The sequence below is a fragment of the Drosophila kikkawai genome, chromosome 2L (genome assembly GCF_030179895.1).
Source record: "Drosophila kikkawai strain 14028-0561.14 chromosome 2L, DkikHiC1v2, whole genome shotgun sequence".
NCBI lineage: Eukaryota > Metazoa > Arthropoda > Insecta > Diptera > Drosophilidae > Drosophila > Drosophila kikkawai.
Window position 1 is genome coordinate 17537383 of NC_091728.1, and position 25694 is coordinate 17563076.

The following is a 25694-nucleotide window of genomic DNA, read 5'->3' on the forward strand; positions in this document are numbered from 1 at the left end:
TTTCGTCGCTGCTGGCAAACGGTTCTTCGCCTCCGCGGCAACACACCGACTCATTTAGTAGCGAAAATTTTAAAATTTAAAGTTCGAAAAACGTAACGGCAAAATTGAAATTAATTCGAAATTGATCGCCACGCGATTGATTAATTAATTAACATATAAAAGCGAGTGTTAAAAGTGTTTAAATCAATTCGAAATATGCCCACAAAACGGCTAATTAATTAATTTACGTATAAAATCGACTCGTTAAAAGTTTGTGTGTGTGTTGTGTTCCAGTGCGATTACGAAAATTCAAAAACGAACAGTAAAAATCGAAAAAAAGAAAATTCAAAATAAAACACTTTTGAATTATTGGCTGGAAATTCTGATTTAGGTGAGTTCTGGACTCCGGCCATAAATAACGGCAGACCTCAGGCGAAATTACAAAATTCCAATTTGTGTTTGTAAATATATCTGTTGCGTATTCAACGAACTCTCTTCGAGCCTAATAAGCCAGCGAAAGAACATCAATGAAATTGGGTTTCTCCCAGCGGATCAATTAAATATTAAACAGGTGTCTTAATCACCAGCTCTGACGGCGATCTCGATTCGCAGATGCTTACGTCTTGGGGAAAAAGTTACTAATGCACATTAAATCATCCCTTGATCTAACCCATTCGCTAACCAAATTAACGTCACATAGAGAGGGACGACGACGACGCCCCCGGATGACCTGTTTTGTGGCTAAGACTGGAATGCTGCTACGTACTATATCAAAGCCCCATCAAATGACACTGACGTGTTAACTGAATTCAAAGTGACTGCCATCGGCGTGCGCCTTGCTTTCCGAGAATTCGTGTGGCTTATTATATAGAATTGTGTTTAAATCCGTCATTATTCCTGGAAAGTAAATGCATTAATTAAGCAGGGTAAAAAGTGACCAAGTTAACAATTTGCAACTATGACACTTAAATGTGTACTAATAAAGTTCATGGAAAGCATTATGCAGCATTAATTAAAATATAAATTAATTAAATATAAATCAATCAAATGTAATTCAATTGTGTATATAATTATGCTGCTTTGTAAGCCAAATCACAGGGTAAGATAGGGTCAATGCTTTAAATTAAATGAGTTATGATTAATTTATACATACATAAATCATCAGTCCTTTAAAAGAGCACTTAAACTGTTTTATAAGGGAAATATTTTTTGTGTAAGTTCAAGAATTTTTGTATGTTATTCTTTTGGGTCTTGTATCAATACAATTTTTAATATATTCCTCAAAATTGTTCCTCATTTAATAGAGTTTTCTTTGACGAAGAAACTGTTCAAATATATTTTCCTGATATCGTATTGCAATTAGCTCAGCAAACATCATCTACCTACCGAGCTGACCTTTGATCAATTATTCCACATTCCTGCACAGAGAGCAAATGATAATAAAACTGTGCAATATTACTTGCAATTGAGGATTCGGATCCAGTTCCAGTTCTAGAGAATACCAGCCAATAAGAATGAGTCTTAATCCCCGCCCCTGAATTGCATTCACTTGGCGTCGAAAAGTGCTGTGACATTAATTAATTGACATTTGTTTGTGCTGCTCGCGTTGATATTGTTATTGTTATTTTTTATCTGCGGTCTGCCGTTGTTGCTGTTAATGATTTTCTATATGGCAAATGCAAGTCAAAAGCTGTGTCTATCTCCATTTGTGTCTGAGTTACCTGAACTTGCGAAATGATGGAGTCAGTGCCTCCAAGTCTTGGGCATCAGACAACCTTGATATGGTCACTAAAACGAAACGTAAACAAGCGAAAAAAAGTAGAATTTTATATTCTTTTACTTAAAAAAACCGTTAAAAACACTAAGAAAATTTTCAATATATTTTTGTAATAATTTTAGAATGAGCTTAGATGTTAAAATGTCATAAATTTAAATGTTTTAATAGATAGTAAAATATAAAATACTTGACAACAGTTTGTTAAAAACAAATGTATTTAAAGAGATTTTTTATATATTGAAAGAGTTGTTTTCTGTGTAAGAAATGCACCAAAGACCACATCATCCATAACAACACCTCTTTGTTGCATGCGGAACTCCAAATTTTTTTCTCTTTAACTCCACGACTGCAGTTACCAATTATGTAATGTTGCGATGCAAAGTGACTGGAAACTGGAATGGCAGAAACCGAAATTTTCCCACTCTCCCGAGACCAGACTTCATGATCGGCGAGCTCTCCTCTCGGGTCTCTCGGCTTTTCTGCTCTCAGCAGATTTCCGCATGGGCAAACACCCCATGATATAGTGTTGGTATCTTATATGAGCCCCAATTGAACACAATATTGTGTGTTTGGAGAGCCGCTGAAATTGCGGATGTGTGTGAGTGCGTTCGACGGGTGATTCATACATGATTCGGGGAATCCAAAGCCAATCAAGTGCCGTAAACTCAAACCTAAAAAACGTAAAGCGAAAAACCAAGACAAGGCAGACGGACAGGTTTTTGTTTCACCTTCTCGTTTTATTTTAGTATGTCACGCCAAAAGTTTGGCCATTCCCCCAGCTTGTTTTCTTTACGCTCGATTAATTTTATCATTATAAATGAAATCGTATTTCAAAAGGCTTTAAACATCTTTAAAACGTAATTTCTTTGGCTAACTAAATGAATGTGTTTGAAAAAAAATACACAGATAACAAAGAATATTAGTTTTCGATTTTTTACAACTGTTGTCTGAAAAATATAAATTTTGTGAAAATATTTTTTCATTTTTCATAAGATACAAGAGTTTTCAAAATATAATACACTTGCTTTTTAAAGTTCTTTGAAAGCAATATAAAACATCAATAAAAATAAATAAATACATATTTATGAAATATCCAACAAGTGATAAAGATAGTGATTCCCAGAAATAATATATTTTCCTCTGTTTTCCCAACGAAAATTAAATATATACACACAACCTTATTAATTACTTTTTTATCAAAAAACAGTGTAAACGGAAATTAATCTAAAATTTTGGTTTCTTCAAATTTCATTTTATCAACTTCTTAGGAAAATAATATTATTAGAATCCGAGTATACAACTAGCTAAGCATTTAAATAATGGCTCCCAAAGGGGCACTAAAGGGCATCTTAAGTTCGACGCAGTAAAGCGCATTTTTTCAGAACGACCTTTATCATGTTTTTGCTGCTGGGCAAACATTTCGGAGCTGGTTGGTAATTTTTGCTCATCGTGTTATTGATACGCAGCCCCGGCATCCGCTTCCCTTCCCTTATCATCATGATTCCTCCGGCTGAATGTCTTGAATGTTAATGCTTCACCGCGCTCTTTGTTTCGCGCTGCCTCTTTCGAGGGCGTCGGCGACCTTTCGGATCGACTCTATTATTGCAAGAGATATATACACTTAACAAAAATATATGTGTAATGTTAAAGAATTAAAATGAACATAAGGGTGGTTAATTAAAAAATATACTAGAGCAAAAAATCTCCATGTTGCTTAGTAAAGATAAAATGTTCCTAGAAACATAGAATAATTTTGTTTATGGAAGATCACATACAGATTATTTTATTCAGAGGACAACATTATGCTTGGGAATTTCTACACTCTTTTCTAAAAACTAAATGGTAATGATAATGGTATTAATCGATATTTTATTTATTCCCGGCACCTTAATTTGTTCAGTGCCTCAAAACTGGCCTCAAAGTGGCGCTGAAATGAAGAGGAGCAATAAAAGGCAGCAACAACAAGTGGTTGCTCAACTATGCGCTCCACTGTTAAGCCACCCCCCCTGTGCCCCAGGCCAGGCTTTGACTCTTCGCCTCTCGCACTCTCTCTCTCTCTCTCTCTCTCTGTGTCCCTCTTTCTTTGGGGCTTGGCTTTGTTTGTCTGCATCCAGTGGCGACTCATCCCCTCTCTCTCCCTCTCAGTCGCACTGCGTGAGTGTCCCGCTTACGCGTGTGACCTTGAATGGCACATGTGCCAGAACTGCAGGGGGTTTACGAATGGGGGGGTGGTGCCGGTGAATTGGTCGTTGTGTTTTCGACTCCTTCACAGCCGTCTCTCTTTGGCTGGCTCCCCCTCTCCTTCTTCTTTTGTTTATCAACGCTGTGTCGAGCGGAGAAACAAGCTCCAATAATGAGTTCGTGATTTTGTGACGTAGCGACAGCTGCGATTGCTACGTCATGGGTTGTGGATTGAAAAGGAACAAAAATTTGGAGTAGAAATTGGGTATGCAGCTTACTCATTTTCTATTTATAGTACAGTGTTCCTTCGATCAACAGGAAATCGCTTTCTTTAGGGATACAAAAAATTATAATCTTAAAAATAAAATGAAGTTGTAATGTATTACAGTAAATTTAATTATCAGGGGTGCCATAAATATTGCTTTAATTTATAAGAAAGATTCATTCAAAAAATTAATTAATTACAATAAATGTAATAGGAGATTTAACTTAATATCTTTATTATTACATATAAAGTAAAAGAACTAAATCAGTGAAATGCATAGACGAAAAATATAAATTGTGGGATAGGTAACAATTCAATTCAACCCACAAATATTGATTGAAAAAATCAAAAATCGGAATTAGTTTCTGTTCCTCTATCATTTCCTTTTTCTGGACTTTATTGCCATTGTTTTAATTCCATATAGACATATACTCCCATAAATGTATATGCTAAACTATACTGGCCAATATTATCCCACAGAATGCATTCTGGGGCCCACGCGGTGTGGCTAGTTTGTTTTTATTTCGAAAATCTTTTCGGCCAACAGAAATAAATTGTACAAATATGCATACAGGCGCAACAATATTGAAATATTTTCGTTCGATATGCAATGTTAACTACAAATATTTGCCCCTACGTGTTTGGCCGCCTGCACTTGTGTGTTTATTCAAATGACCAAAAATCTGTCGATGGAACAGAAGCCAAAAATTGAGTTAATAACTCAGTCTGACCTTAAACGAAAGACGTCGAGTCTTTTTTGGTTTATTTTTGGGGGGAATTTCGCTTGCGTGAATTAGCAACGTTATATGGATTTTATAATTTACATTTGCCGAGGGTCAGCGCTAGTTTCAGGTCTGTCAATTCCTGGGAAAATCAATATAGATATTCAGCTGTCAATATCTAACAAATATTTCTTTTGTTATGCATCTGGCAGCACAGATGTGCAAGAATGTAATGTATATTAAAATTTAGATTAAACTCATTAAGCGTCCAAAGTCTGGAAAATTGAATGAATCATTATACTAAATTATTTTTGTGAGATCAGTGCTGATAAATAATTTTCATTGATGACTTGACTTAATGTTTTAAGTTCCAAATTTTAGAATTTTCCAAGCATTATTTTCAAGAAATAGATACTAGCACCTTTTCATGTGAACGAAGTTCATCTGAAATAACATTTGAGGGATTCCATTTTTACGGCATTTCCGATTCATTTATAACAATAACTTTTCTTTACCTGCAAAAAATTCAACTTTTGGGAATCAATGTTTATTTATAGCAAAAAAAAAAATCGAAGATGGGAACACCTGCAGCGTATTATAAAAATCTCAACACTTTGCCAAACCCTCTTAAAAATCTATAACATTTTCTGCGCTTTGTTACGTCATAGGAACGCACTTGAATAGAAAAAGTAAAAAGAAAACAAATCGAAGAATACGCACAACGAAAATCAATAAACAAATGAAACACGCGTACACATATAAAAAATGTTTGATCTTCAAATTATTATTAAATATGACTAACTTTGTTTTTTGGAGAATTTTCTAAGAAAAAATTGATGTTTATTAATAAGTACTATTTTAGCACATTACTTAATTATTATAATAATTAATTAATTAATAATTAGTTTAGTCTAGTTTCTAGTCTAGGCTAAAATAATTTTTATATAGCAACAAATCTGTTAACATTTAACCACTATGAATATCACGCATGAATTTGCTGATCGTGGCCACGTCATATTTTATTTACCAGCAATTTTCCCGTGTGTAAGACATGGGGGGGAAACAAAAATGAAGCAGGCAATCAATGGATGGCTGGAGATGAAAACAAGAGTGGCAGCAGTCAGTAAGGAATGGCCGCAGGCGTAGCGATACTCATATCAGCGGCAGTACAGTTTATCACGTATACGTATCAAGTATACGTACGAGTGCAGCCGAAAGCCCGCGATCTCGGAGAGCAGAGAGCGGACAGCCAAGAGCGGAGAGTGAAGTTCAGTCAAAGTCGAAACCGAAACCGAAGCTCTCCTGCAGTCGAGAGCGAAGCCGAGCGCTCAGAGTCAATCTGAACTTGGCCGCCGACGGACGCGAGTTTCGCTTACCATTATTAAGACGATTTAGTAGATTTAATCGCCTAGCATTTCGCATATTGTGCAAGTCGCACGCGACTATATAGGCGCCTGTGTGTGTGTTGGTTAATTATACGCGACACGACAACTACAAAGTGAACTACAGATGTGTGTATAAATCAATGTCCGCTCCCAACTGCTGCGGCTGCAGTGCCAATCAAAAAATAAATAGAAATAAAAACAGAAACAGAAAAAAAATTAAACAATAAAAATAACTAGCCAAACAGCTACGGCGTTTGCTTTGGCAACTCTTGTTTTTGTTTTTAATTTCTACACAATTTGGCGCGCTGTTTGTGACTAAGCTTTGGGCTTATCGCGCAGACAAACAAAATAAAAGCAAGTGAATAATAAAGTTCAAAATTTAATCAATTACACGTGTCAACCAAACAAAGAGATAATTCGGTTATTGTGTCGCCGCAAAGTGCATTCGAACGGTGCCAAATAAATTGAAAAACATCGTAAATTAAAACTAATAAAATTGTTTTGCAGCAGCATAAACTCCCCTAAAAGGTTAGCAATAACAAATTAACTAAAAACAGATTCAGCAAATCTAAGTCGCAGTTTGTAAAGTCCCCATGTCTATTACCTCACCCCTCTTCAGTCGTCCATATAGACGTGGGCTCAGACAGCTTCCCGTATTAAGTTCGATCGCAGTGACACTGCAAGAAATCAACAACAATTCGCAAATTATAATCCCAGATACATATATGTATAAATCCCTGATAGGGGCAATAAATTATCAGAGTGCCACGTGCAATGCTAATTTCATTTATAAATATTTAAATATTAAACACAGAAGGCGATGGGTTTCGTAAGGGTTTTCGAGTATATCTTGGTGTAAGCAATTATTCCTATTGATATTATTTCTTATCAGGGAACTTATATGATGGAGTTTTTAAAAATAAATGCCTTTGTTATGATTCTTAAATAGTTATATTTTTATTAAGTTTAGTTTGGAACAGAGACGCTACCCACTTATATGTACAATTATTTATATTTAACCCTTCTTGATCCTTTTCTGTAAGTGTAACCGCAGTTTTCCAACCCAACAGTCGTATAATATATGCAAATAAAATCTAATACCATGCAATGCAAGTGGCTGACGGCGATTTAAAAAAAATAATGCTTAGTTGGTATTTATGGGTGAAGTGTTGCTTTCCTGTATGATTTATCAAGATTACAAAAAGCATTTACATACTGGTCCAGAATTCGTACTCCTTCGTACATAACTTATGCCGGAACTGCTCCCCAGAGTATTCATTTCCTCTAGAATTTAATAATATATACATATAAACAGCAAGCATTAAATCTTGCTTATCACAGAAAAGTCTTGCTAATTGCCTTTATTTCCCCTTTTACTTTATATATTAAACAAGTATTTGATGAAAACACCCTTTTTTATATATATACAAAAAATATATAAGCTACATATAATTTTCATTATTTTTCCACTGATAAGTCAATGGGAATTTGTGGTTAGCTTTTATAATTTCCAATCACACATCGAGATCAGGAAGAATTTTCAATTGGGAAGATAAACCACAATGATCAAGATTCCAATATGCGAAGAAAAAACAATTGAAATGCAAATATTTGTATTAACAAAATGTAAATATTTTTACAAGTGAAAAAAAAAGTTTATAAAAATTTGCCACGGCATCTGGAAGATTTCGTTTATTTCATTTGTAATCAAAGGAACACACAACCTGCGGACTGGGAAATGGAACTGCAATCGAAAGACACGAAATGCCGTAAAGTCTTTTAAAGACTTTTCCACACGCAGACACGGATGAACGTTCGGGCGGAACCCATAAAAATAGAATGAAACGGAACAGTCATGGTCAAAACTTACTTAAATATCGATTTATCTGTACGTCCAGAAGCCAGAAGCTATCTAACTCGCATTCATTGGGCCAAAAAGGCAGCGGAATTGTTTTCGGCAATTGTTGAAAGCCCAAAGGCAAAACACAAACAAAATCCACAATTTTCACACCTTTTGGTCCATGTGTGTCTATACTTGCTTACATTCAATATAGAGTCTGAGCCGTGTACATGGCTATAACTTTGCCATTTGCATTAAACAGACTTGTTTCCAAATCAAAACTTATTGTAAATTAATTGCCAACGCCAGAGGGAAGGTCGAGGGTGGCAGTAAAAGTTTCTTTAAGAAACAATTTTGTTTGTTTTGCCATCGATTTCTCCATGAATGATCTTTGTATAGACGGAACATGAAATAAAGAAGAATTTTCTATGTAATTTTAAATTGTTTATAAATATTTTAATTCAACTAAATTGCGTAGTTTATATTTAAAACTCCTTTAATATATTTTTCATCTTATTAAACGCACCATAATATTGTTATGATCACATCCCAGTATAGTAGTAATTATTACTCTTATATTAGTTTTTTTTTTTATAATTTTTTTTAAATCAACTGATTAAGCTGTTAGTCTTATCAGCTAGTGAAAATTCCCAGTGGTCTTGATATTTACGAGTCTTTATTTCGGTTCAGCGGCAATTTCATGCCTTATCTGCTGAACCCAAAAAGTCCCTGATAACCCGAGGAAAATATTTCTTGCATTTCTATTTTCATTTCAATTTTCCTCATATTTCCCATAATTTGATTTTTCCGCATGAACAAAAGCCATCTAGACTTTACATTGATCTGTCATTCACATTAACACCCTCGCACTTCCCCCCGAGAAATCCACCCCAAAAGCATTGAAACTTTTTCCCCAAAACAATTCACACTCCGCACACTTTTTGGAGAACAATGCAAAAGCAGAATCCCATTACGCATTCGCCATGTTGGACAGACTTTGAATTGATTGAATCGTGAAAAGTTTTATAGCAAAATAATTAAATGCTGTGGTTTCTTCAATTTTCGGGCATCGCGTGTCGGCCGCTGTTTCGCTTTTCCATTAGATGTGTGTGTGTGTGTTAGCGTTTTGTCTTGGCCATTAGAATGGAAATTGCTCAAACGCTTCGCTTCTCTGGCTGCTTTTCCGGGCCCCCGTCTGCCATGCTTTTTTTTTGGGCTATTCTGGTGTGGTGTGGTGCGGTCTGGTCTGGTTCGGCATTCTGGGAATGCTTTACTCGGTTACTCGGGCATTATTTACTTGACTGCAAAAATGCCTCCTTTGATTTGCTTGAAAGGCCATGAAAATCGATTGGCTGTATAATTTAACTTTGGCCGCCTTTTTGCCCTCTGGCGTTGTAATGATGTGATGCGCGACGCTGAGCCGAGCCAAATGTAACCGGAAAATGTTGGCGAATTAATTGCTTTTTAATTAGTTGGGCCCTAAACACCTTTTCAGGTGGCATGTCGGGTAAAATGTTAAGGAATATAATATGTACATGCGAGCAGAAAAAGGGGAAATCCATCCAGAGTAAAAAAATATAAAAGTGTAAATTCTCTTCAATGAACGTTAAGATTTTTAGCAGTTTATTATATATTATTTATAGCAACTAATTCATTGGCTAAATGTACATATGTCGAATGTAATAATTTGAGTCACAAAGTATAGAAAAAAACAAACAACCCAACACATGGAGGGGTTATCTTTGTGACAGAAAGTCTACTCCTCCTTGCCTAATCTCTCTAACTTGCTCTTGTTTCCCTCCTAATTAGCTGGGGAAGTCTTTGTGTGGGATTACCCATTGATAGGCGTGTGGAAAACCTTATCAAAAGCAGCTTAGCCGGCAAGAGCTAAGAGTATTGTTCACTGAGGGCACGTGCCCCGCAGCGAATGGAAATCCATTTGAGCTGCTGTCTGAACAAATTAAATAACCATCTTCTGTATGAAAATGTTCAGGCAATCAGCACAGAAAATATAACCTTTTACTTCCAGTAGGGGAAAAGCGCAAATAACGGATGATTGAATTACGAACGAAACAATGAAAATGAGGGAAAAGTAAAAAGGAAATTAATAAATAAGAAACTTTTAGTAGCTTATTAAATGTTTCTAATTAGGTTCTTAGCTGATAAATATTTTTTTTATTAAAAAATGTTAAAAGAAGAGTCAAATTAGCATGTGAAATGTATTTTAACTGCTTAAAAGTGTCTTGAAAAATTATTTCAAAAATACCCAATAACCTTCCACGAATCAACATCATCAAATGGTGTTCATATATTAAATCACACATTTTAAAATTTAACTTAACAGATGGGTATAAGTGCAATAAAAATAGCCTCGGCCAGCAGAACGTTTTTGTTTGTGTTAGCAACAAATTCAATCGATTGTGACCTCAGCCAACTTCGGATCGGAGGAGTAAACAAACATTAGTTATTTATATATGTATGCAGTGCATATATATATAGCATAGTAGAAAGCCAAATGGATTTCCTGCAAATGACAGCGGGGCATGGCCTGTCGAAGGACACTGTCAAAGAACTAGAGGAAAATCATAATTTTCAGCGCTTATTGATTTTCCCCGCTGCCGACAAGAATAATTCCTCGCCTAAGACGATTTCTGGCTCTTTTTTTTACTTTTCGGTGACAGGCGAAATTGGTACGGAAAAACTTTTTATTTGAATTTAATTTTTGTAGACGCATACACATACGCCAACAGGATATAATGCAGGGCACTCGGCACCCAAGCTAGGACACTCAGAGGACCTGTCACGCACTCGCTTATACACATACATACATACATATGAGGGCTTAAGCACTTGAGGTGCCAATGGAAAAAGGAGGAGGCAAGGATCGGTGGGGGACGGCAGGCAGTTGTCTGTGTTTGATGTAGCACCGACCCTGGGAGTGTGTGTGACTGAGTGTGATTAGGCCATCACAGAGTGAGAGCATTTTGGGCTTCTAGCCATTCCGGCTTTCATATTCTGCACTGCAAAAAAAAAAGCAATTAAATTGGGTTTAAATTAAGTTGTAAGTAAAACTAAGTGTTCTACCGCTTAGACTTTTGAAAATAAGTCTTACTTTGATATCAACCCAAGAAAACTAGAAAGTATGAAAGTAATTCAGAATTCAATTGAGATTTTATCCTAAAAATAGAGGATAATCCAGCACATTAATAGTTATGACTTGTTCTTTTTAAAATTCCTACAATTTTAAGATTTAATTTGGCAATTAAAAATTCTAAGGAAGATGATTTCTTTTATCATAATTTTGTTCGTAAATTTGAGCCTTTTTATACCGAACTCCATGTAGTTTTCTTTAGTTGCTGTCACATGATCCTTTTAACTAATTATTATTATTTTTTTTAAGTGCACTCATACTCCACCTTCACATGCCCACTCCAATCCATTACTCTCTTCTATTTAGCAGTGTGTTTATTTTCGGTTCAGAACGCGATTTTCCAATCGATTGAGCACGTGACAAGGTTCTAGCTACTGAAATATGTATGTAAGGCACACACACGTTCGGCAAGACTCTCCCTTGATGCAAAAAAAAAAAAAAGGACCGGCGTAATTCGAAACCCACAATTTTCTGGCTCGACGTCCATCCCCAGTCCGGATATCTCTTCATTCGCAATGCCATCTATTTTTGACAATATTTAATTAACTTTTTTTCTCTCTCTTACCTAACTCACTTTTTATTCTGTGGGCGACATCCTTTTTGTTTGCTTTATTTATGCATCAATTTGTAGCTCTGATTTATGTCGCCAGAATTTTTCCATCCCTTCATCCTCCATCCCCAAAAAACGGAGGACTAAATGCGAATTAAATTGGAGCGTGGTGTTTTTTCTTTTTCGAGAGTTGGTAGCCCGGCCTGTCTTAAAGTATTATTCAACTTAAGGAGCTCCTTCAGCGGGGAAGTTACTCGGGGCTAGATGGTGGGAGCAGGACCTCCTAGTCCACAAGGAGTGGCAGAGGGAGATGAACCACGCAATTACGCGTTTTAGAAAAAAAAAAAAAGAAAGCTCTTTGCGTTCCGCCCAGGCGCTTAAGAAAATCTAAAAAATTAAACGGAAAGGCAGGAGAAATGCGAATGGAATATTGATATTTTAATGGAAACTTTTAAATTAAAAAAAGGAATATAAGAGACAAGTCTAGTTTAAGAATTCTCTTTGAGTAAATAACATTGTGAACATTAAAAATTCAAGCTGCAAGCTTTTATTTCTGTTGGTATAAAAATATAAATTGAGTTTAAAAATAGAAAAAGGTTGGACCTTTGTCTTAAATTCTATTTATAATTTCTCCTTTGTTTCTTCTATTCTTAAATTTATAATATCAATGTTAAAGGTTCTAGTTGGCTTCAAATAGAGTTATTTCTTCAGCTCAATTCCCTCAAAAAGGCTAATTAACACACTTAAAGTTCTATAATTGTATAATTTGTTCACATCCTAAAATACTTACACAGGCGGCTCAAATTCCAAAAGGATTTCAACCAATTAGTTGGCTCATTAGTCTCGTATGCTATTTAAGGAACCTCTGGCCCACGGAAACCTCTCAATTGTGGAATGTAATTTAAGGATTTCAAGAGGAGTTTACTTACATAAATGCCTGTCACTTGTATAATCAAATATAAACTGATTAAGTTATAAGCATTTAAATGCTTATTTTTCCTTAACTTGGTTACATATATGACTTAACTTCTAAGGCACTTCCAGTGCCTGTCTCTGGCAGACACAGTGTGGTAGAAGTTTTCCTTTATACTGTGTGTATATTACACTTGAGTTACTTTATTATTTATGCCCATGAGCAGGACAACCGATATGGTGTGTGAGGTGTGGCTCCACTTTTTGTGACCCCTTTGCATAAAAATTTAAACGATGCCGCAGAAAATGACCCCCCTCTTTCACATCGCCAGGATATCCTTAATGCCGGTCGTGTGCGAGTGGGTGTACACACCGGGTTGGTGTGTGTAATTCTGTGTGTAAGAGAGATTAGCGGGTTAAGGGAAAGCGAAGCTGCTGTCAGAGGCAGTTAAGCAGCAGCTAGCGAAATCTACTTAAAAGTTTCCTGATGTCATTGCACCCCCCTGTCGTCTGTCGTCAATGGTCCCTGGTGCACTCGGAAAAAATTGAATATTTCATTAAAAAAAAAGTTCTTATTAAATTTATTAATTTAATAAAATAAATATATTTTTTAATATATTTATTTATTTAAAGTTATCAGGCGTATGTATTAATATTAAAAAATATAAAAATAATAAGTGAGCCAAACCCAAATTAATTATTAATATTTTACTTGCATTTACGATATGCACATTACGTATACGACATGTTGCGCTCTGCCGTTCAGAAACCCAATAACAAAGCTAAGCTTTAATAGTTTCCAGATCATTGAAAGATACAGCATTTCTATATTTAGAATTATTACGAATTTGAAGAGACCGTAACAAGTTAATCTATTTTCTTATGATAACTTAATCATTTTTTATAAGTAATTGCATTTTAAAATAGTTTTTATTCGAGTGCTTCTACTGTTGCTGCTTCCACGACCCACATTCGCTTATTACACAGCTCAGATGTTCGACACACGTGAAAGGGGGTTCTTTTAAGGGAGGAGAGTATGGTGCCATAAAGCGTCATGTGGTTCGTAAACAAAACCGTAGGATATGTGTCTTCGCCGTGCGCCTGTAAGCGGGTGTGGTGTGAATTGCAAAAAAAAAAAAACAATACAAAAACAGAAAAAAAAAGAAAAAAACAATGGCAACAACTACAACAAAAGGCAAATCCAGTGGCGGACAAATTGTTTTTGCAAGGCTATAAATGTAAACAAAATTAACATATGCAAATTTCTCAAGCCCCCACGTGTGTGCGAATGTCTTTCTGCAAGCGTACGTGTAAGTGTTGGTGGCAGATACACTGAGAAATATATTCCAGCGAGTTACATATGATTATTAAAAAAAGGTTGTACGGTTTTTAAGATTTTTAAATTCAGTTTGGGATAAAATTAGTGTAACAAAGTCTTTAAAATTGCCAGTAAGTTCTAAGATAAGTAAATTTGTTAATAATTTTTCAAATAATTATGGTAGCTAATTATTTATCTATTAGTATAATAATTAGTATAATAATTATTATTATAATAAATTATGAAAATAAATTACTCGACATTTTTAAAAAGATTTAAATATCTCCAAAGATAACACTTTAATAAATTACGTTCAGTTATTATTTCAAAATCTATCTATCCCACTTATTTCTCTGTGTATTTACTTGTGTGTTTTTTGAGAGCTCGACGCCAACATTTGGCATTTAGACAAATAGGCTGTCTGAGGCGTTGACTTCTTGCTGGATTTTATCTCTCAGTGCGTCTCCGTGTGTGTGTGTGTGTGTGTGTGCTCTCCTTCTTTTGTTGAAAAGTTGAGTTATGTGCAGAAAATGCAAAATAATCTTGGCATATTGCTGGCTGCAGTTGCGGAAAAGAGACAAAAGTCAAGGAAAATGGAGGAAAATTTGGAGCAAGTAGGGTGGAGAGTGACTTGTTTGGCCTTTTTATGGGCTACGACTATTAAATACACATTATACCGACAATGTTATTATCCCATATACAAGCGAATAACAATGATAACCTTGATCGATGCGGCAGTAGCCGGTATTTGAGCGCTTACATAACACGATAAAGAAACAAGACTTTGGGCCCAAAGGAACTCGTTAAGAGTTCAAGCCATATGTTTTCAGGGAAATAAAGAAAATATGCTTACGAGGCTTTGAACAAATATTTATGGCAGTTTATCAATTTTTAATGCCATTAAAAAACAAAAATAAACAGATTTAAAATGCTGAGGATGTTAAAGAAACAATTTGCTGAGGATTAGGAATTTGTGGCCAAGATTTATTTACTTCTACGGATTTTATTTATTTGACTACTTCTATTTTTCAATTATAGAAAATATATTATAGTCTTTAGTAAGCAAATAGGAACTTGAAAAATAATCTTAGAAAATTCATCAACAAAGACTTTTAATATTTTTATTAAATGTAAATATAACTAAACTGTTAAAAGTATTAACAGAATTATGCATGTAAATACTTATAAATGCCCTTAAATAGATTTTTTTTTAATTTTCCTGGAAGTCAAAGTGTATAGTTTGGTGATAAGCCTGTCACCAAGGCGGCATTCAACGACATAGTCAGAGATTCCCCAGAAACACCTTTTTTTGATTATCGCCAAACTAGGACAGATTTCGTTATCAGTAGAACCATTTTTGGGAAATAAAAAATCACAAAGATAATGAAACACCTTGACCGATGAATATGGGTATTCCTACTTTATAAATCAGTTCATGATTTCGGTTCAAATATCCCAATGTACTTTATACTATTGCGAAATGTTTGGGAGTTTACCAAGCACCATAAACTTAAGGCTAATAAAAAGTACTTAGTAGTCTAAGTGGAGCCGAGCGGAACTAAGATTATGGAACTGGATTTTTTCCCAATTTAACTGATTAGAATTATACGTATTTGATTGTTCAGATAATGGAATTAGAGTAAATTTCTTTATTATTATTAATTATATTAGAATTGCTCTATTTATTTATATGACAGAGCCACTTAAAAATGATCTTTAAAATGTAAAATATTACAAAATTCTCAATGATTGTAATCAATTTCCAAAGTACTTGAAACAATTTATATTCCTTTATGTGAACAATTCAAAACAATCGATGATGGAAGACGTCAAACTGAAGAAAAACACAATCAATTTAAACTGTCTGGGCACGGGCTAAAAACAATATAAGAACCGAAAAATGGCTAATCTATCATTAAATACATTTGCCATACATGCTAGCAGAATGTTAATGACAATCTATCATTGCTTTAATTTGCAGGCAATCAACAGTGAAATCCAATGGCTGAGGAGGAGTATTTGGGCGATTTAGGTACGTATAAACAGTCATAAATTTATGGCACATACTAGCCCTAATTAATATAAACATAACCCCAGAGCATACCCACTGCTCCATGAACACAAGATCCCTGCTCGGGTTAATAAATAATCTGTGGCCATAAGTCAATCGACAATGCGCTTAATTAGGCCACGCAAAGGCATCAGATTTGTGGGGAATTTTTAGTGGCTAATTGAACATTGTTATTGCTGCTGCCATCCGAAGTCAGTGGCAGAAAAAAAGAGGAATATATATCGTAGCAAAGTGGCATAATAAGTCTGGCAAATTGATGCCCAACTTTTGACGTCATCGTACTAGTCGACATCTGGCAATAGCAAAGTCCAAATGGAATAGATGGAGGAAGCCTTCTAGCACTCACCCTTTTGGCTAAAACAATCGCAAAGCCAATGCCTTTCATATATGTATGTACGCACAGTAGTTAGCGCGTATCTGATGGATACCAAATTATCCACGCACACGCAGTCTTTGATTTCCGTTTCGCAGGCTAAAATTAGTAAATTGTATTGAATATGAATATACCTTAATATTGTTTAATAATCTGCCTTCTGTGAAAATTGAATTCAATTCTTTTTCTTAATATTTTCATAAAATATGAATATGAATATCAATTTCAATTTCAATTCATCAATTTCTTTGGAAGTTCAACTCCATCGGTGGATATTGAACGTTTTCTTTCCTATCTTCCATTTTGGGCTTCCCCTTTTTGCCGTAACCTAAGCTAAATTGTTTCTGACACTCTGACTTATTGATTTTTGCGTAATACTCACCTTTCTTTTTGCCCCATGCCAACCCTAGAGGAGATTATCAATGCCAGCATGGGGGTGAACGGAGGCGCCACAGGAGGAGGTGGAGGCGGAGGACATCACATACTATCGCAGTCGACTTCGTTGCCGGTGATGCCGTCGCACCTGCCGCTTCACTTGCTGAATCAGAACCAGAACCAGGCGCCGCCGCCAAAGCCAAGTGCCAAGAGTGGACCCCACCTGCGCATCGTGGAGGAGCCAACGAACAACATAATCCGATTTCGCTATAAATGCGAGGGCCGCACCGCGGGCTCCATACCCGGCATGAACTCGAATTCCGAGAACGGCAAGACCTTTCCCACCATCGAGGTGTGCAACTATGATGGTCCCGTTGTCATTGTGGTGTCCTGCGTGACCAGCGACGAGCCCTACCGCCAGCACCCTCACTGGCTGGTCAGCAAGGAGGAGGCGGATGCCTGCAAGTCGGGCGTCTACTCCAAGCGCCTGCCGCCCGAGGAGCGGCGTCTGGTGCTCCAGAAAGTGGGCATTCAGTGTGCCAAGAAGCTGGAAATGCGCGACTCGCTACTGGAGAGGGAGCGCAAGAACGTGGATCCCTTTGGGGGTGAGTATCTTCTCCTTCTAATGAATCCCTGCTATATATAAGATTCCCTCATAATAATCCTTTCCCTTATCCTTCTAGCCAAATTCGATCACAAAGATCAGATCGACAAGATCAACAGGTACGAGCTGCGATTGTGCTACCAGGCCTTCATCACAGTGGGACATACACGGGTGGCCCTGGATCCCATTGTCTCCTCGCCCATCTACGGCAAGAGTAACGAGCTAACCATCACTCGGCTATGTAGCTGCTCGGCACCGGTCACCGGGGGCAACGAGATTATCATGCTGTGCGAGAGGATAGGCAAGGATGACATCGAGGTAAGGTTCTACGAGACGGACGCGGACGGTCGGGAAACGTGGCACGCCAATGCCGAGTTCCTGCCGACGGATGTCTTCAAGCAAATGGCCATTGCCTTCAAGACGCCGCGCTACAGAAATCCCGAGATCACACAGAGCGTACATGTGAGTGAATAGCTCGGTACTTCTGTACGGGGATAATCAAGACCCTCTTCCCTTGCAGGTGGAGCTAAAACTGGTGCGACCCTCGGATGGAGCGACGAGTGCCCCGCTGAAGTTCGAGTACTATCCGAATCCAGGTACGGTAACCTTTGCCCGGCTGCAGCGCAAGCTGAAGCGCCGCCAGGAGCTGGACGTGTTCCAGCAGATCCTCTCCCTTGACAGCGAATCCGCCACAAAGTACTCGTGTCCGCCGCTGGACTTGGAGGAGGAGAACAACACGGTGTCGTCGGACGACCAGCAGAGTTCTGGAACGCTCAACGAGTTCGAGATAATGGTAAAGAAGCTGCAGATGCAGCAGCGGGGCGAGTCCCACGAAATGGACGGCGGGACCGTCACCGAGTATACGGATAACGATAACGAGCCTGACATGGAGATCGAGCTGGAGGTGCCGCAGTTACTGCCCCAACTGGCGGACGACTGCACCCAGACATCCACGCCCATGGAGGAGATACTGCAGCATCCCCAGCTGCAATCGCGTCCGCTGACCAATGTGGACAAGATCACCGAGTGGATGAAGAGCAGCGAGTTTGAGCGAACGGATAGCTTGACCGTGGAGAACGGAGACACCCAATCCCTTTCGAATAGCACCGCTCAGACAGCCTTCACCAATGTCAGCAGCCTGACGGCCAATACGACCATAACGAATCAATTGGAGGAAGAGGCCCATCTGGCCAATGGCTCCCGCAGGGATACTCTCGAAAATCCCGCAGTGAAGGAGCTGCCGGAGGCCGACAAGGAGCCAGAAATGGTGACGGCCAGTGCCCAGGCCTCCGTGGATCTGGACGAGAACTTCGATGAGACCGCCACCTACACGAGCCTTCAGATAGCTTTCAACAATCCCATAGACATAGCAGCTCCCAAGGAGAGCAGGCAGGGCGGTGGTATACCGATGTATCCACCCACCAATCCATTTGGTTCCCTGGATGATGCCGAATTGGTGGTTCTTACGAATCCACCGGCACCCAGAATTAAAGTGAATGCCGCCCAGACCCCAGCCACGCCACCAGACTCTCCGCCCCTGCCGCTGCCACCGCGTACACCTTCGCCAGATCCTGAGCACAGATTGCCACCGCTGCCTCCAAAGCCACAGAGAAATTCCCAAGATCTGAGCATTGTCAGTGACTCCATCTCGATAAACCGCTCCCGAAACGGCAGCCTTAGCTCCGCCAGAACCACACCCTCGCCCATTATCATAATGCGAACCCCCGATCAGAGTCCCACCAAAAGGCAGCCCACGCCAAGCGAGTCGCCCAAGAAGCGCCAGGGATTCTTCTCCCGATTCTTTTCCCGACGCAAGAGTAGGGCCGAGGACGATGAGTCCCTGACACCGGGTGCCAGTCCCAGCAAGCAGGTATCCGGCAGATCGAAAGCCACCACACCCACCGGCAGCCGGGAGCCCAGTGTGGCACATTTTTCCCTCGGCGATCCCAATCGCAGTTCCACGAAGTCCATGCAACCGCTGGGCAAGAGCGAGGGCCGAAACGGCAAGCCAGTGGGTCGTAGCTCAAGCAGTGTGTCCGGCAAGAGGCCAGCACACCTGGACGCGGATGTGATTCACATTCCGTTGAAGGGTGGCGACAGCGAGAACAGCTTGCTCCGCCCGGAGAGCTACTCGAATGCCAGCACCCTGAGCTACGGACGGCCGCTGGACCGGAAGACGCTCAGCACCCTGCAATTGGCGGATATTCCCATCAGTGACGGCAACATGGAACTGGTGGCCATTGCCGACCGTCAGAGCATCCGGAATTTGTGCGAAGGCGCCTATGGTGTGGTTCTGGATCCCAGTGTGGATCTTTCCGAGGCCGAGCACTTTGCGCTGTACACCAGCAAAAGTCCGGAGCCACCGTTTGGTGGCGAGCTGGGCGGAGATGGCGGAGGAGCAAGTGGCGGCGGCGATGGGGCGGAAGCAACTGATTTCCTTAGCGCAGATGAAATTGCTCGGCGGCTGGCGGAAGCCAATGGATTGCAGTAGAGAACGGGGTTAAGTGGTAACTGATTTGTGGTTGGAAAGTATAAATGTAAACCATTAAATGCATTTATCTAGAGCAGCAAAATTGAATAACCTTTTCCTAAAGAGTTTCGTTTTAATTTTGAGATGCATTTAAAGGTTTTTATCCACAAAATGAAATCAGTTACCCTGAGCTCCAAGCACTAGCTAGTTTAATCTTTACAAAAAAGCACACAACTATACAAAACAAATATCTTTTCTAGTCGTCTTTTCTCTCTTTCAGTATTAATTACCAAATATAATGCTTACACACAAATTATCTTCTAGCTTAGAAATACCTGAGAGATATCTCACCGAAACAGAAAACAAGGAAAATTCGTTTCTAATCACACAAACCACCTCCGAATGTCTTTTTAGAAACCCTCACCCAGCACAATCGTTCGGAGACCCGCAAAGCGGTTGAAAGCCTTAAACGCAGTCTCATGAGCACCGATTTCTATCCAACCAAGCACGCGAAAACGTCCAGTAAGTCCTTGAGAATATTCCGCATTTATTACTGGTGCTGGGAATGGGTTCCGGTTACAAGTAGTTCCTAGAAATCAAAATACACACATCCGCCCCACACATAACATAGTATTCATTTTTCAATTATCATTAAGAGGTAGCGAGAATTGATTCACTATTTATATATATTTGCAAACATATAGAACAGGAGTTTATATATGTACCTTGTGGACCAAATGGGGTACAAATGTTGTCCCAAACCCCACCCCAGGAATTGTTGGAAGTCGTAGAAATGAAGCTATTATGGCTTATTTAGGGAACAGTTTGTTGAGCGCCGTTTCGAATTGAAAGTTTTAGTGTTCTACACATTCTTGATGTATTGACAAAAAATTATGAATAAAGGAATTTTCAATAAAAAATCTTTGGAATTTACTAGAGAAAAGTAAAACTTGTAAAAGTTCTTAGTTTTTGTGAAAACTTTATATTTATTTTGATTTTTGAAAATTAGTTTAAATATCCTTGCTGTTTTAAATGCAATGTAAATATAAATATTTTAGATTCTCCGCGTAAATAGGATTAAAATTATTAACAATCTTGAAAATATAACCCTTAAATAGGAATGTATGTCCAAAGAAGTCCTAGGATATTATTTATAATTAAATATCCAAAAAAAGTTATAAAATTTATCTGTCCGATATATAAAACAGAATATAAATGTTAACTTTTTTCTCTTCCTTATTTTCCTTGAGCTTATAATGAATTTCCCAAACTTTTCAACTGATAATCAAAACTCAAAGTTTGGCCTAAATTAACTGCAAGGATATTTAAACCCTCGGACCTCCGAGGACTCCCTTCCCCTCTGTATTTTGTCTAGTTTCCCTCCAAAGCTCCATATTACTTACGTAGCCACCAAAGTTGGACATCAAATGAGAGTAAGTTGATATTGCCTGGCCTACAGCGGCAAAGTTGATGTTGTGGTTTCCGTTGTCCTTTTTGAGTTTTTGCAAATTGCTTTAGTTTCACCTCAGTTTCGCCGCAATTATGTAAATTATATATATTTTTTTGTGGTCTGTAACCTTTCGTTCATTAACCTTTCGTTACGTTTTCGTTGTCATTGTAACCATATGGCTCTAACGAGGTTGTGTTTCTATTTTTTTAGGCCCATTTGCCACAGTTCAACCGCCACAAATGGCGACCACAACAGCACCGCAGACGCAGCTATCGCCGGGCATGACCATGATGTATCCCGGCGGTGGCAGTCCACACTTTATGCAAGAGATTAAGGTGGAGCAGGCCTTCATGGATGTGGACAGCCGGAGTAGCCACTGTCCCTCGGTGGACTATAATTTTCCATCGCCGCGTTCCAACAGCACGGTGGACAGCATTCCACCCATGCAGCTCGGCCAGAACAATAACCATCTGTATCTGCCGGATGCCTCAAACTTTCCCACAAATCCTGGCAACAGTCCGTCGCGATTCAATGGTGGCACCATGACGCCAATAAATAACAACAATAATGGCAACAACAGCAACATGATGATGAATAACAATAATAATAATAACAATGGCTTTGTCAGCCTCAAATTGAATGCCATCAACAACTCACCGACTCAGGACATGAAGCAAGTATTCCAGCAGCCGCAGCAGTACCTGCCTCAAGAGCAGCACCAATATCTGCCACAATCCCAGCCACAACAGATCCAGTACCCGCAGCAACAGCAACAGCAGCAGCAGCAACATCACACAGATGGCCAACAGCAATCGTTCAGCGATCTGATCCTGTCCAGCACATTAATGGATCTCGGACCCATTGACACCAACGAGCTAATCCAAGGCATTGACGAAACACTCAGCAGCTTGGGGCTGACAGGAGGAGCTATCGGTGGAGCCGCCCAAATGAACAACAACTTTGCCAATTACTAAATGTACGCGTTTACATATATTTTATTCATAAATATACCAGAAGATTAACAAAAGTAGAGTTATGCAAGGACATGCTTTATAATAACTCTACTTTGCCACACATTGTACATAGATATTTTGGCTAGATAGCGTATAGAAGAGGGTCATGCGAATCTCATTGCCCCGATGCCTTGTTACGACTTTTCTTGTTATGTGAAAGGAGTGAATCCGTAATTATAATAAAGTATCACTTAAGATTTTACATGGTTTATATGTGCTTTGTGATGGGGGGAATGTGTGGCTGAAACCAGGGATCGTATATATTCAATCGACAAGCAAAAACTGAAGGATTCTGTTTTAAAATTTTGAATTTTCATGATTTTCTTCACCTTTAATGCTAAATTTATGTTTCATATGATTTCTTTTGGCTCAATAGTTATGATGAATTATGAATTATCCCTTAAATCTTATCTTTAAAGGTCAGAAAACTCATAATATTCGATCCCTGGTTCATAATACTCAAGACAGTTTTTTTAGCGACAAAAATATGGTTGGCCCAGCTGGCCATTATTCTCATTGCGCATGCCGGCAAAGAAGCGATTGATGTCCTCCTCGGTCACCACCTTCTTGCTGGCGGCGAATGACTGCAAATATTCCTTTAGCTTGTCCTTCATGCGATTGTATTCGGTAATCGCATCGATTTGCTGTGTCCGGTCGATGGAGGCCAATGCCCGGATGCCCTGCTCATAGCTGGAATTCTCCTCTGCACGCTTCATGCCGCGCTCCTCGTACGTCTTGGCCGAGTCCTCGGTGTCCAGCAGAAACTCCACGCCAAGCTCCTTGTAGAGCGGCAGGCATTCAGAGCACTGGCAAAGCGATTTGCGCCAGTCATTAGTCCAGAAAGCGGCTCCTTGATAGAGAAAAGAAGGGGGAACACAAGAAATGATTAAAAGGGTCATTGGCATTTGAGGTCAAACTCCTTTCGAAAGGAGTTGATTTGATTAATTGCTCAATTTTTAGGTGCTTTGTTTGATACTAGAAATGTAGGCTAAGCATGCTATTTTATGGCAATAAATGTTATTTAAAGCTCAACCTAAGTAGTTCAGATTTTCCTTTCAAAAATATTCCCAGCTTTAAGCAAACGCAATTGTTACTCTCTCACACAAAACATTTAAATTACTAATAAAGGCTGCATCATGAATCTGGAGTACTTCAGCGAGGGCCTCGACTACCTGATGTACTGCGGCATGAAGCTTTCGCCGGAGCAGCGCATCCTGATTGAGAACTCACTGATCGCCTTGCAGAATGACAATCGCTTCTCGGGCATGTATTTGTGGGGTCGCATTACGGCCACCAAAAATGATTACTATATTGCTTTTGGCTTTACCAACGATTGCTTGAAGGATCGCAAGTACTTTTACAGTCTGGATCAGTTTCAGTGGCAACTATTGCCCTTTGTCCAAAGCCCCAATATATTTCAGGCAACAATATTGGCCAGGGAGCCATTTATAGGGGATCCCAGCATACAGACCTATGTTAAGTTGGTGAGTTAGCTTTTAAACTATATAAAATATTTCAATAAATAACAATGGCTTGCAGGATCCCACTTTTAATATCGTAGGCAACCAAGTGGCAGGCATCGGTTGCCCTGAAGTGGTCAAGCTCAAGGAGGAGGAACGCCTGGCGGCCATAGTATTTATAATCACCGAAGAATGCGCCATTTGTCCCCGTGGAGCCTTCTACAAGATGACCGATGGCCGCGTGATACCCAACCAGATGTTTAGAGGCCTAAACAACCTGCAGATAGATAACCAGTCTTATTACCAGCTGTTCCGTCTGCCCCGCAATGATCTCAAAGTGAATTTGGCCAAGAGGAGCGACTATAACTATGCTATTGACTTTCTGGACACCATTGACTGCGTCATTCCGCTGGGCCAGGCCTTTGCCTTGAATTTGCAAAAAAACGAACGACTGGTGGTGATCAAGTCCTGCCTTTGGATGGGCATGACCTTCTTTCACAAGATTGACTCCCATAAGCATGGATTCCTCTACTTGGGAGATGGCAAAAAGAACTTTGATTTGCTTTTCATGTATTAACTTTGACAATTGATTAATAATTATGATTATTTCCTGCATTTACTCGAGTTTAACATGGGAAAAATATATAAAATGCTCACCCTGGTGCTCCTTGAGAGGCTTGGGACGACTGCAATTGTCCAACTTGGGACGCTTCTGGCTAGGTTCGCCCTCGTCGGCTGCTGCTGCATTGCCTTCCTCCTCCGAAACCTTCATTATATCGCTGATGCTGCGATCTAGATCGGACTTTAGTTGGCCTTCATCCTGCTTTGGCTTTGAGTCCTCCTGGGGCTTCTGCTCCTCCTCCACTGGCTGCAAGGCCAATCCGGTATAGTCCTTTAGGAATGGTACAGCATCCATGCAGCCGTCGCATATCATTTCGCTGCATGCGTCCAGCCACTTCTCGCTGGAGCCCGGTGCCTTCATGTGCGGCAGATGGTACCAGTCCTCGCAGATGGCGCACTGAAGCATCACCTCTTCGACGGTGCGTTCGGGATCGGGATACGGACGCTTGCAGCGACAGTAGAGGCCCTGGAAATTCTGGTTGTACAGATTCCCCTTATTCACGTCCTGGGCGCCTGTCAGTTGCGGATTCAGGACGCACTTGCCCAGCTTGCTCGTGGGGCAGTCGCAGCGAAAGTTCCGCTTTGTATAGAGCTCCACCAGTTCGTGGTTCTCGTGGCAGCGGTAGGAACAGGCCAGGCAGCAGCCGGCGGCTTTGGACAGGTCAGTGCGTGCCTCCGGGCAGCAGGTGAGGCAGGAGTACAAGGCCTGCCGGCCGATGGGTCCCTTGGCGTAGGTGCAGGACTTCTCGTCGGAGGCGCCCAGCACCGCAGCGTACTCGTCCTCCAGTTCCTTCTCCTGCTCGAGCACGTCCACCATAGTGATGGTCGATTGCTCCAGCGGATTTCCATCCTCGCCCTCTGGGGCGGCTACACTTGCATTTAACTCGCTCATCTCACCGGTGGTCGGATCAAAATGGAGTCCAGCTGTTGGGCAAAGGTCTCAATTCCGGGGAAGCCAAGGAATGCACAATGTTTGGCGCGATTTGGACGCGGACGAAAATTGCAAATAATTGGAAATAGTGTGACCGTCTCCCAGGCGGAGGCAATATACCACAGGACTCTCAAAAATACTATGCAATACGAAAATACCAAACTGCGTTTTTAAATTAGCTAGATTTGTTAAAGCTAAATCTACAGGGAAAAATATAATTTAATTTTAAAGTCTATTATATAGACA

At 39.6% G+C, this 25694-nt stretch overlaps 3 protein-coding genes across 5 annotated transcripts; 2 read left to right on the forward strand and 1 right to left on the reverse strand.

The window, feature by feature from the left end:
* Positions 1–22638, forward strand: Dif (Dorsal-related immunity factor). 3 transcript variants are annotated; one of them, XM_017170151.3, is made up of 7 exons: positions 6270–6837; positions 16062–16112; positions 16935–17504; positions 17583–17965; positions 18024–18099; positions 20388–20495; positions 21634–22638. In XM_017170151.3, exons 2-7 carry the CDS (start codon positions 16082–16084, stop codon positions 22395–22397), a joined length of 1932 nt encoding a protein of 643 aa, XP_017025640.1. In that variant the 5' UTR covers positions 6270–6837; positions 16062–16081; the 3' UTR covers positions 22398–22638. The 3 variants fall into 3 exon arrangements, with proteins under 3 accessions (XP_017025639.1, XP_017025640.1, XP_017025638.1); XM_017170150.3 differs by lacking the exons at positions 6270–6837; positions 21634–22638 and adding an exon at positions 1–370 and having other exon boundaries at positions 18024–20521; XM_017170149.3 differs by lacking the exon at positions 21634–22638 and having other exon boundaries at positions 18024–20521.
* LOC108077027 (putative E3 ubiquitin-protein ligase UBR7) lies at positions 22390–25558 on the reverse strand. The gene is made up of 2 exons (XM_017170152.3): positions 24554–25558; positions 22390–23286 (listed from the first exon to the last, which is right to left on the reverse strand). The coding sequence occupies exons 1-2, from the start codon at positions 25407–25409 to the stop codon at positions 22910–22912; spliced, it is 1233 nt and encodes a 410-aa protein (XP_017025641.1). The 5' UTR covers positions 25410–25558; the 3' UTR covers positions 22390–22909.
* Positions 23476–24511, forward strand: Rsph9 (Radial spoke head protein 9). Its single transcript, XM_017170153.3, has 2 exons — positions 23476–23920; positions 23976–24511. Exons 1-2 carry the CDS (start codon positions 23573–23575, stop codon positions 24471–24473), a joined length of 846 nt encoding a protein of 281 aa, XP_017025642.1. The 5' UTR covers positions 23476–23572; the 3' UTR covers positions 24474–24511.
* Positions 25559–25694: the final 136 nt, after the last annotated feature.